The sequence below is a fragment of the Myotis brandtii genome, unplaced genomic scaffold (assembly GCF_000412655.1).
Source record: "Myotis brandtii unplaced genomic scaffold, ASM41265v1 scaffold825, whole genome shotgun sequence".
Lineage (NCBI taxonomy): Eukaryota > Metazoa > Chordata > Mammalia > Chiroptera > Vespertilionidae > Myotis > Myotis brandtii.
This window is the reverse complement of record NW_005371349.1, coordinates 1,929,097-1,940,211: the sequence shown is the minus strand read 5'-3', so window position 1 is coordinate 1,940,211 and position 11,115 is coordinate 1,929,097. Positions and strand designations below refer to the sequence as shown.

General features: G+C 52.1%; 1 protein-coding gene across 9 annotated transcripts in view; it reads right to left on the bottom strand.

Moving 5' to 3' along the window:
* The window catches only part of EXOC7 (exocyst complex component 7), a 70,390-nt gene that overhangs the window by 28,281 nt on the left and 30,994 nt on the right, over positions 1 to 11,115 (bottom strand). For 8 of the 9 annotated variants that reach the window (XM_005884231.2, XM_005884236.2, XM_005884233.2 and 5 more), the window contains exons 11-17: positions 10,382 to 10,388; positions 6,712 to 6,789; positions 6,459 to 6,524; positions 4,945 to 5,129; positions 4,590 to 4,695; positions 2,440 to 2,662; positions 1,516 to 1,683 (exon numbers count right to left, since the gene is read on the bottom strand). In XM_005884231.2, the coding sequence (XP_005884293.2) occupies positions 1,516 to 1,683; positions 2,440 to 2,662; positions 4,590 to 4,695; positions 4,945 to 5,129; positions 6,459 to 6,524; positions 6,712 to 6,789; positions 10,382 to 10,388 (833 nt within the window). Of the gene's footprint in view, positions 1 to 1,515; positions 1,684 to 2,439; positions 2,663 to 4,589; positions 4,696 to 4,944; positions 5,130 to 6,458; positions 6,525 to 6,711; positions 6,866 to 10,381; positions 10,389 to 11,115 lie in introns of those variants that run through there. The other variant, XM_005884238.2, reaches the window with a different exon arrangement.

The following is an 11,115-nucleotide window of genomic DNA, read 5'->3' as shown; positions in this document are numbered from 1 at the left end:
ACTGCTGTCCCAGGCCCGGTTCCCTAGTCCCGACACCAGTCCTGAGCCCCCCAGCTCCGGACAACCCTGAACCCCCACAGGAGCATGGGGACCTCCCAGCTAGTTTCCCTCTTGGGTCTACAAGCCAAGGAGGAATTCAGTCCATGGGGAGCCCTCCTCCCGGAAGGCCCTGTCCCTGCGTGGCCGGCCAGCACCCCAGGGCAGAGCACATCGGATCCCAGGGCCTCCCGGGGCCATCAGAGAAGAGACGGACGGGAACCGAGCACAGACCGCTGGCCCAGGCGGCCTCCCAGACACAGCCCTGCTCAGCACACAGAGGCACAGAGGGACGGGGCGGCCCGCCTGCAGCAGCTGCAGCCTCGGCCAAGCCCGCCGGCCCAGTGGAGTCACGGATTTTCTGGGGGAGCGGCCGGGGTACCCACACTGGAGGGGAGAAGGCAGTGCCTTCCTTCCAGGCCCCCCAGCTTCCCTAAGCTCGCCTGGCTGTGCCCCCAGGGCAGCGTCTGCTCTGACACATTTCCAAACCCTAAGGCAGGGGTCCTCAAACTACAGCTCGCGGGCCACATGCAAATACAAATATTGTATTTGTTCCCCCTTTTGTTTTTTTACTTCAAAATAAGATATGTGCAGTGTGCATAGGAATTTGTTCATAGTTTTTTTTAAAACTATAGTCCGGCCCTCCAATGGTCTGAGGGACAGTGAACTGGCCCCGTTTAAAAAGTTCGAGGACCCCTGCCCTAAGGAGTGCGAACAGACACCCTCAGAGGGGCAGGGCAGGCAGGGCCGGACAAAGGAAGGGGAAGCTCTACACCCAGCCTCTCACCGGGGCGGGTCCCGCAGGCCACCCTGGGGCAGTGCCTGCAGCTTAACCCAGGCCTGCCAAGCTGTGGGTGCACACGGGACAGTTTACTTGCACAGACTGTGGGGACATGATGCAGGGACAAGGATGTGAGCTGTTCACCCAGAACACCACAACCCACGGCCCAGGCCTCTCGCCCTCAGCACCCTCCCTCTACGGCCCGCCACAAGGCACGAACTCGCAGTGCGGCCTGAAAGCCAGGCGCACTTCCTCCGCGAGGGCTGACTGTGAAAGTATAAAGTCTCCCACCCCACTTCTCAGCCATGCGCCACTTCCAGCCGCCCTGGCTCGCTGGGAGGTGAAGGCTGCCCTGTCCCATCCCCCGAGCTTGGCTGTCGCAGCCTGGCCTCCTGGCGGGACAACAGGGGAGGAGCAGGGGCCCAGCAAGGGGCTCTGCCCTGGCTGCACCCCACTCCCCTGCCTCTCCACATCTCTGACGCCCCTCCCTCCCCCAAAGACATGGATGCAGCCCCCAGACCCTGCTGAGCAGCAGGAAGAGCCTCCTCGGTGGGGCCTTGCTGGGGGGCAGACACTGGCTTTCTGTCCTGTCTGCCTGCAGCTGGAGGGGCCGACGCCGATAACCCCAGGGTGGCCAAAAGCAACGCAGGTCCCAGCGCCTTCTGGCTGGTGCTTAAAGGGCCGGGGCGGGGACTCACCTGGCCGCTTGATGGGCTTCTTGGTGGGCGTGTCTTTCCTCTTGTTGGGGATGGCAGGGGAGTAGGGAACCCCAGAGGCAGAACTGTTCTTCCGGAAATGCTCCTTCAGGCCCTTGATGGAGCGGTCCAGCTGGCTGGAGCGGATCTGGTAGTAGACGTTCATGAAATCTGAGGAGAGATGTGGCGATGGGCCTGTGGCAGCCGGTCCCGGCCTTTCCCCTCTAGACCAGCTCCGCGGGGCGGCAGTGCGTCCACTATTTCTACTTGCTAACCCCTTCCTAGCACCTCCTCGGGCTCGTAGCCACCCACGGGGCCTTGCCCCGAATCAGGCAAAGTCTTTAAAGGGAAAGTATCCCCCAATAGAACTGATGATTTTTTTTAAGTTCTGAAGCTAAGTATTTTCAGATAAAAAATATATAAAGATTAGGTAAGGAGTCAAAGGATGTGAGTAATTTATAGGAGGCACAGAGACAACAAATGTCAGTGAATGGAAAAAAACACTATTATCTTTAGCCATTACAAAATGATTGATTTGAGAGAGAGAGAGAAGCATAGAGAAACATCAAGGAGTCAAAGGATGTGAGTAATTTATAGGAGGCACAAAGACAACAAATGTCAGTGAATGGAAAAAACACTATTATCATTAGCCATTACAAAATGATTTTATTAATTTTTATTGATTTGAGAGAGAGAGAGAAGCATAGATGTGAGAGAGAAACATTGATTAGTTGCCTCCTGTACGCACCCTGACTGGGGATTGAACCCACTACCTAGGTATGTGCTCTGGCTGGGAATCGACCCCACAACCTTTTGGTGTACGAGACGACACTCCAACTCACTGAGCCACCCGGCCATGGCTAAACTTTTTATTAAAAACAAAACAAAAAAACCACCCCTGCCCCTCCCCCTGGGCCGGCCCCTCACCTTGGTTGTGGCCGAATTCCACCAGCCAGCGGGAGATGCGGATCACGTCCAGGAGCACGCCCTCCGGCAGGTGCTCCAGGGGCACCTCCTCCTGGATCTCCAGCTCCTCCTCCCCACTGATCAGATCCAGGATGAGCACAGGGGAGACCACCTTACTGTGCCGAGTCATCAGGCTGCGGAACTCCGACTCCAGGGACTCCTTCCCCCGCTCGAACAGCAGCTTCTGCAGGGGCGAGGGGAGGGAGGAGGGCCCACTGCTGCTGCGGCATTCGGCTCGCCCGCCCCTCCCCGCCTCTGCCTGCACTTCCTTGAACCCAGAGAAGAAAGGCAGGAAGCCTTCCTTGGTCCTTCCTTCAGCTCAGGTTCTCGCTAACGGGATGCTCACAGGTGAAACCCAGGGCTGTATAAGCAGATGCTGCATGAACACTGGCTGATTACCTTCTCACTGCACTACCAATGTCTTCTTGTTAGAAAAGGGTTTGCAAGGAAAGAACTAGAGCAGTGATGGCGAACCTATGTCACCTCTGACACGCGAACTCATTTTTTTGGTTGATTTTTCTTTGTTAAATGGCATTTAAATATATAAAATAAATATCAAAAATATAAATCTTTGTTTTACTATGGTTGCAAATATGTGACACGGCACCAGAGTTAAGTTAGGATTTTTCAAAATGCTGACATGCCGAGCTCAAAAGGTTCACCATCACTGAACTAGATCAACTGAACTGTCACATTAAAAGCTTTTGTGCTGTAAATGATACCATCAAAAAAAGTAAAAAAAAACCACAGAATGAAATTACTTGCAAATCATATATCTGATAAAGGACAGGTATCCAGAACATATAAGAGAATTGGAAACATGTTCATACAAAATCATGAAATACATCAGACAGAGAAGGACAAATACCGTATGGTTTCACTTATATGTGGGATCTAAAAAAACAAAATAAACAAACAAACGAAACAGAAATAAACGCTCAGGTGCAGAGAACAAATTGGTGGTCACCAGATGGGAGGGGAGTTGGAGGGATAGATGGAAAAGGTTAGGGATTACCAAGTACAAATTGGTGTTTATTCAAACAGTCACAGGGATGTTAAGTACAGCATAGGGAATACAATCAATAACATTGTAATAACTATGTATGGTGTCAAGTAGGTACTAGACTTATAAGGGTGATCACTTCATAAGGTACATAAATGTCTAATCACTACACTTGAAACTAATAAGATTGCATGTCAACTGTAATATAAAAATAAATTTTTAATAAAAATAGTGAGATTGATAAGTTTTATATTATGTACTTTTTACCACAATAAGAAAACCCCAAATGCATTTGTAAAAATCAAATGTTAAATTTATATTGTTGCCCTGACTGGTTTGGCTCAGTGGATAGAGCGTTGGCCTGCAGACTCAAGGGTCCCAGGTTCGATTCTGGTCGAGGGCATGTACCTTGGTTGCAGGCACATCCCCAGTAGGGGGCGTGCAGGAGGCAGCTGATGGATGTTTCTCATAGATGTTTCTAGCTCTCTATCCCTCTCCTGTCCTCTCTGTAAAAAATCAATAAAATATATTTTAAAAAATTTTATATTGTAGAAGTAATTTATAAACTTGTTAAGTTATGCAAATGCAATAAAAATGTATATCTGGGGCTCGCTTTGGAAGCTTACAGAGAAGATTAGCATGCCCCCTGCACAAGGATGACACACAAATTCATGAAGCGTTCCACATTTAAAAAAAAAAAAAAAGTATATCTGTAGCCCTAGACGGTTGCCTCAGTGGACAGAGCATCGACCTGCAGACTGAAAGGTCCCGGGTTCGATTCCGGTCAAGGGCACATGCCCGGGTTACAGGCTGGATCCCCAGTGTGGGGCGTGCAGGAGGCAACTGATCAATGATTCTCTCTCATCATTGATGTTTCTATCTCCCTCTTCCTCTCCCTTCCTCTCTGAAATCAATAAAAAAAATTTTTTTTTAATGTATATCTGTGATTCCTGAGGTAGAGTTCTTCAGGACCACAATATGTGTACTATATTAGTACTATGTTTATTCCACTACATTCTCCTTTAAGCTGGTTCAGTCTCTCATGAGACCAGGGCAGGGACTGATGTCCCCACACCTCCCCTCGGTGCCCCAGGGGGGGGCCCCTTACCACTTTGTTGAGCTCTGGGCTGTCTGGGCTGTTGTCCTGGAAATACTCCACAGCCTTCTGAATCTTGGCCATGCTTCCCAGGTACTCGTCCAGCCTCCCTGTAGGGCTGGGAAGGAACAGAGCTGTGTCAGCCTGGCTGGATGGAAGAGGAAGAGAAGGACCCATGTGGAGGGGGAAGAAGAGAATTAATATCGGGGACTCCAGGCTCAAATATATTCTACCCCCCTTCCCCTTCAACGCCGCTGGTCCAGGAGGCATCAAGGATGTCAACAATAAATTAACAAAAAATAAAAGAAAAAGTCAATTAAAAAAACAAAGAACAATGAAAGGAATGTGACCTCCTGGCCTAGCTCACCCCTCCCTGATGACCTTCTCGGTGTCACTGGCCACATGGTAGTAGCTGATGACGTGGTCCAGGCAGGACAGAGTCTTCTCCACGTTCTCCTGCAGCCGCTGCAGGTTCTCTGTCTGCTTGTGCACGGGGATGATGGAGTTCTCCAGCTTCATCAGGCGGCTCTCAAAGGACGACAGGATGGACACCTGCGGGGGAACACGTGCTCTCAGGCTTCTAGGCACCACCAGGTCTCTGGCCTTGGCTGCTTTTTCTCTGGTTTTCTAGACAATAAGCTCCACGAGGGAAGGGCCGGGGGTGCAGCTGTTCACCCCTGTGTCCTCAGCACATAGGAGGTGGTCCAAACACATTGGATGAAATTTGATTTGAAGGCAAGGCAAGCAACAAAGGACCTTCCCCCAAGATAATCACCCCGATGGTTTCCCTTCCAACCTTTGAAGCCAAATCTCAATGTCTGATCTTTCTGAGGCTTCCCTAGACTGAACAGGGCGTAGTTGCATATGGAGTCGCCTCAAATTCATTGTTGGCACTTTCAAAAGCCTCTCTCGCTAGGGGTGAATCTCACTACATAAGGACTAGGACAGTGGTCGGCAAACTCATTCGTCAACAGAGCCAAATATCAACAGTACGATTGAAATTTCTTTTGAGAGCCAAATTTTTTAAACTTAAACTATATAGGTAGGTACATTGTCATTAACTTAATTAGGGTACTCCTAAGGCTTAGGAAGAGCCACAGTCAAGGGGCCAAAGAGCCGCATGTGGCTCGCGAGCCGCAGTTTGCCGACCACGGTACTAGGACTTCATGACTGTGTTACTACATGCATACACCAAGCTTGTATTTACTCAACCTGTGCTTTACAGTCCCCTCTGGAAATAAAGAAGAAACCTCATATTTGTGGAGCACCTACTGTATACCAGGTGCTGTGCAAGATGGGTCCCCATGGATTGGCTCCTATGACCTTCACAGCCACAGGGGGAGGGTGGCATTGTCCCTGTCTTACCATATGAGTTAACTGAGGCTCAGAGTTACCTGCCAGGAGCCACACACAAACAAGTGGAGGGTGAGGACCAGATCCCAGATCTGTCCGATTTCAGAGCTCATCCTACCCCAGAGCCCTGGGGGAGGGAGATGGCTGAGTCTTGTCTGCCCTCAGCAGCCTCAGAAGTGCCACCCCTGCCCTCCGCCCGTCGCCTGAAGTGAGGATGACACACGACCGTCCCCGGCCCACCCAAGTCAGCCTCACTGTGTTTGCAGCAGGAGATGAAGGGGAGGGCGTGGAGAGAAGACCAAGCCCAGGCCAGCGGGGCAGCAGCATCCTCAGGGAGGAGGCGGACCAGGGGGAGGCAACGAGGTAAGGGACACGCCCGCCACATTGCTGCCGCCGGAGAAACCCACCCAATACCACCATTCCTACCCAGGCCAGAACCCCAGGCCTTACGGACCGGACCGGACCGGACCCGCCAGGTCGCCGAGCTCTCTGGAGGCCTGCAGCCCCTCCCAGCTGGGGGTTACTCACCATGTTCCTGGTGAGCTGGTCGCTCTTCTCCAGGCTGTCTCGGATGAAGGACAGCGTCTCCTCCTCCTGGGGGCGCGGAGGGGAGGCATCACCAGAAGCCCGCGGCTGCAGATCACCGCGTCCCGGCCCGCGGCCTCGCCCCGAGCCCAGCTCCTTGCAGCGAGTGCCCCTCTCCCCACTGCCTCCTTCCAGAGGGGATGCCGGGCCCGGGCCTCGGCGCCTTCCCTCCCCGCCGCCCCCGCCCGGGTCTCACCTGCTTCAGCTTGTCCTCGATTTCCCGCCGCCGGGCGGACGCCTCCTGCGGGGGAATCATCCCTGCGGCCCGGCGCCGCTTCCCCTTCCAGTGTTTTGTGTCTGCGTGCGTCCCTCCTCGGCTTCCGTCCCCGTTACACCCACTTCCGCCCCTGGCCCCGCCCCGAGCGCACTGGTGGGGCCATGTTGGGACTGGCAGGCGGAAGTGCTCCGCGGGGCCCGGAAACGGGCTGGGGACGTAGCCATCTTGGGTGTGGCCAAGGGTGGCCCCGCGGACTAGCGGGAGAGCCGCGCTCAGCACTTCACTTGCCGGAACCACACCCGCCCACAGTAGACGCTCAGAAAAGTATCTCGCTAGCATCGCGCTCTGTATGTCTAGGGAAGGCACTCCTTTATGGTTGTGAACAAATACTGTCTTTTTTTGCCCCAAATCTTTATTGTTGAAAGTATAACTTATGTCCCCCTTTTCCCTCAATTGCCCCCTTTTAGCCCGCCCCCGCCCCTATGGTCTGTGTCCATGGGTTATGTACACATGCATACAATGAACAGATACTTTCAACTTTATGCAATCTCATTGCATTTTAAAAAAAATATATTTTATTGATTTTTTACAGAGAGGAAGGGAGAGAGATGGAGAGTTAGAAACATCGATGAGAGAGAAACATCTATCCGCTGCCTCCTGCACACTCCCTACTGGGGATGGGCCCGCAACCCAGGTACATGCCCTTGACCGGAATCGAACCTGGGACCTTTCATTCCGCAGGCCAACGCTCTATCCACTGAGCCAAACAGGCTAGGGCTCATTGCATTTTTGGTAAATGAACTATGTGTGTATGTCCCCCTTTTCCCTCAATTGCCCCCTTTTAGCCCGCCCCCGCCCCTATGGTCTGTGTCCATGGGTTATGTACACATGCATACAATGAACAGATACTTTCAACTTTATGCAATCTCATTGCATTTTTAAAAAAATATATTTTATTGATTTTTTACAGAGAGGAAGGGAGAGAGATGGAGAGTTAGAAACATCGATGAGAGAGAAACATCTATCCGCTGCCTCCTGCACACTCCCTACTGGGGATGTGCCCACAACCAAGGTACATGCTCTTGACCGGAATCGAACTTGGGACCCTTCAGTCCGCAGGCCGACGCTCTAGCCACTGAGCCAAACTGGTCAGGGCTGTGTGTGCTTTTTTGCATTTTCTCAAATTTCCTGCACCAAGTGTAATTTGGGAGCCAGCTGCGATGTAGTGAGAGCCTGTTTGCCATCGCTGTCACCCGTTCCCCTCCCCATCTTGGCTAATCCTCGCGGTAAGCTTCCGGGTGGGCACGGCGCTGTCTCCCTGCAGCAGCGGAGGAAGCGGGCTCAGCGGGTCGCTGCCTCAGTCAACGCAGCTGCGGGGACGTCTGCTCCCGCCCTCCTCCCAGGCTCAGGACGTGGGTTTGTTGCTCTGCAAAGCTGCCAATCTGATGGTCAAGAAAAGCCACTGTGGCCCTAACCGGTTTGGCTCAGTGGATAGAGCGTCGGCCTGCAGACTGAAGGGTCCCAGGTCCGATTCCGGTCAGAGGTGTGTACCTTGGTTGCAGGCACATCCCCGGTAGGGAGTGTGCAGGAGGCAGCTGATCAATGTTTCTAGCTCTCTATCCCTCTCCCTTCCTCTCTGTAAAAAATCAATAAAATATATTTTTTAAAAAAGAAAAGAAAAGCCACTGTGGAAAGCAGGTTATTTTTATGACCACCATAGCTAAAAAAAAAAAAAAAAAAAAAGTAGACAGAATGAAAAGATGAATTTAACTTCATGCTCAACCCAGTGTGAGGCATGTAGGTGAGACATTGATGCAGTAATTTCCCCAGCGAGACGCGGCACAAGCTGCTTCCACAAAGGAGCAAGCGGTGGTTCAACTAGGTGCGGAAGCCTTGGTTTTCCTTCGCCACCTTGCACAGAACACCAGGGTGCCCATCTTAGCCGAGCCCCCCTCTGCGGCTGAGGCTCCCTTTCAGGAGGGAAGGAGGGAGGGGGGAGGAACAGTTTCCTTCTTTGGTAACTTCCTAATTCCAGGCTTTGTGCTTTCCCCCATGTACCAAGGGTAACATCCCTCCAGATTAATGTTTCCTGGCGGCCCCGGGCCATACTGGAAATGTGCATGCTACGACATCAACAGCCACAGCAGGGTCTGCTCCCTGGGATTACAGCCATTTAAAGATGAGAGATGGCCCTAACCGGTTTGGCTCAGTGGGTAGAGTGTTGGCCTACGGACTGAAGGGTCCCGGGTTCGATTCTGGTCAAGGGCATATACCTTGGTTGTGGGCACATCCCCAGTAGGGGGTGTGCAGGAGGCAGCTGATCAATGTTTCTCTCTCATGGATGTTTCTAACTCTCTATCCCTCTCCCTTCCTCTCTGTAAAAAGTCAATAAAATATATTAAAAAAAAATAAAGATGAGAGATGCATTGCAAAAAAGGAAAACATTTTCAGAGTACAAGGGATGCTCAAGTTTTTCTAGTTTCTAGACTGTGAGTTTAAATCCCCTCTCTATTGCTAACACTTCTAAGAAAACAAATTTTTCCATTTTTGGTAATGATAAAAAAAATAGATTCTTTTTTGTCTGTTTCATTTAGAAATCACCAGCCATCAACAATGCCATCTGACAGAGTGGTCAGAGGAGTGTTTTTTTTCTTCTTCTTCTTGAAATCCTTTTATATATAAAATGAAAGGAAGCCCAGGAGTGGACAGCTGTTGCGCGCTTTCTTACGGGAGAGAAAGCAAAGGAAACTTTTAGTGTGCTTTCAGCCACGTGTAGGGTCAAACCTGCAATTTGGTTTTTAAAAATATTTTTAAAAAATTGATTTCAGAGAGAAAGGGAGAGGGAGAGGGAGAGGGAGAATCATCGATGAGAATCATTGAGTGGCTGCCTCCTGCACGCCCCCTACTGGGGATCCAGCACACAACCCAGGCATGTGCCCTGACCTGGAATTGAACTGTGACCTCCTGGTTCAGAGGTCAATGCTCAACCACTGAGCTGCACTGGCCAGGCTACATATTGATTTCAGAGCAAGGGAGAGAGAGAGAGAGAAACATTGATCGGCTGCCTCCCACACGTGTAACTTGGGCATGTGCCTTGACCAGAAATCCAACCCGCCACCTTTATAGTGTACGGGACCACGCTCCAACCAACCGAGCCACACTGGCCAAAGCTACAATTTGGCTTTAAAACTATTTTTTAAAATTCAATGTAATTCTATCCAAACTGCAAAGAAGGTACATATGCCCTCCTCTGCCTTGACCCCCAGGCGGTTACTCTGTCCCAGAAGGAACCACAGTTATAACTTTCTGGATGGAGTTATACGAACCCAGGCATATTATACACAGAATAACCCTCTCTCTCTCTCTCTCTCTCTCTCTCTCTCTCTCTCTCTCTCTCTCTTCCCTTCCCTCCTTCTTTCCCTCCCTTCCACTCTCTCTAAAAAATGCAATGGAAAAAATATCCTAGGGTGAGGATTAACAACAACAAAATATATCCTTTCCTGGAGCCTGCATGTTCACTTCATAGTACACCTTTGTTTTCCCCCTCCAGGTGAGCTTTAAAAGCATTTTCCCAACTGCAAATTGAATCCCCCTGAGTAAACTGGTTTGAATTCAATCCTCAAAGAGGCTGGGGGTGTCCCCAGGGGACATGCCCACTTGAGGAATGGAGGCCAAGTGTGACCCGGGAGAGGGAGGGCTGGCAGGCTGGACCAGGACCTCCTGGCGGAGCTTGTGAAGTGGCCCACAGCCCAGAGGAAGGGCGCACAGGCCGGGGCTGGACCCCGCTGAGGGCAGATCAAAGGCCGAGTGACAACAGTGAGAGGAAAGCTAGGCCGGGGCAGGCGGTGTCAGGAGGGGGACAGGAAGGCCTGGGCTGCCCAGCACCTGGGGCGGGTGAGCCACACATCTGTGATGAGCAAGTAAACAAACAACTAAGTGATGGCTAAACCCAGGAGGCCAAGGGAGGAGCAGGGGCAAGGAGGGAGGACCGCAGGGATGAGACAACCTGGGGGGGAGGCGGGAGGGGGTGTTCCCAGAGTGGGGAGTCGAGAGGAAGGAGGTTCATGCGCCTTTGGAGGCAGCTGTGAGCTTCCGGGGCCTGAACATCACCGCAACATGCTCGCAGGGAGCAGGCACACCTCGCGGAGCTGGGGGTAGAGCCGCTGTTCCCTCTGTGCACCCCAGTCCCCCCCACCTGTCACCGTGGGCAGGGCAGGCCCCGGGAGCGGGTGGGAGTATGTCCCACGTGGCGGCTGACGCCTGCCCTCCCCGGGCTCTCCCTGGGGCATCTTCAGGCTCCAGGATGCCCCTGCTGCTTTCCAGAAGCCTCTGGGAGGGTTTTGAGGACGCGGCTGTGCCGCAGGGGGGCGCGCTCCCCCGCTA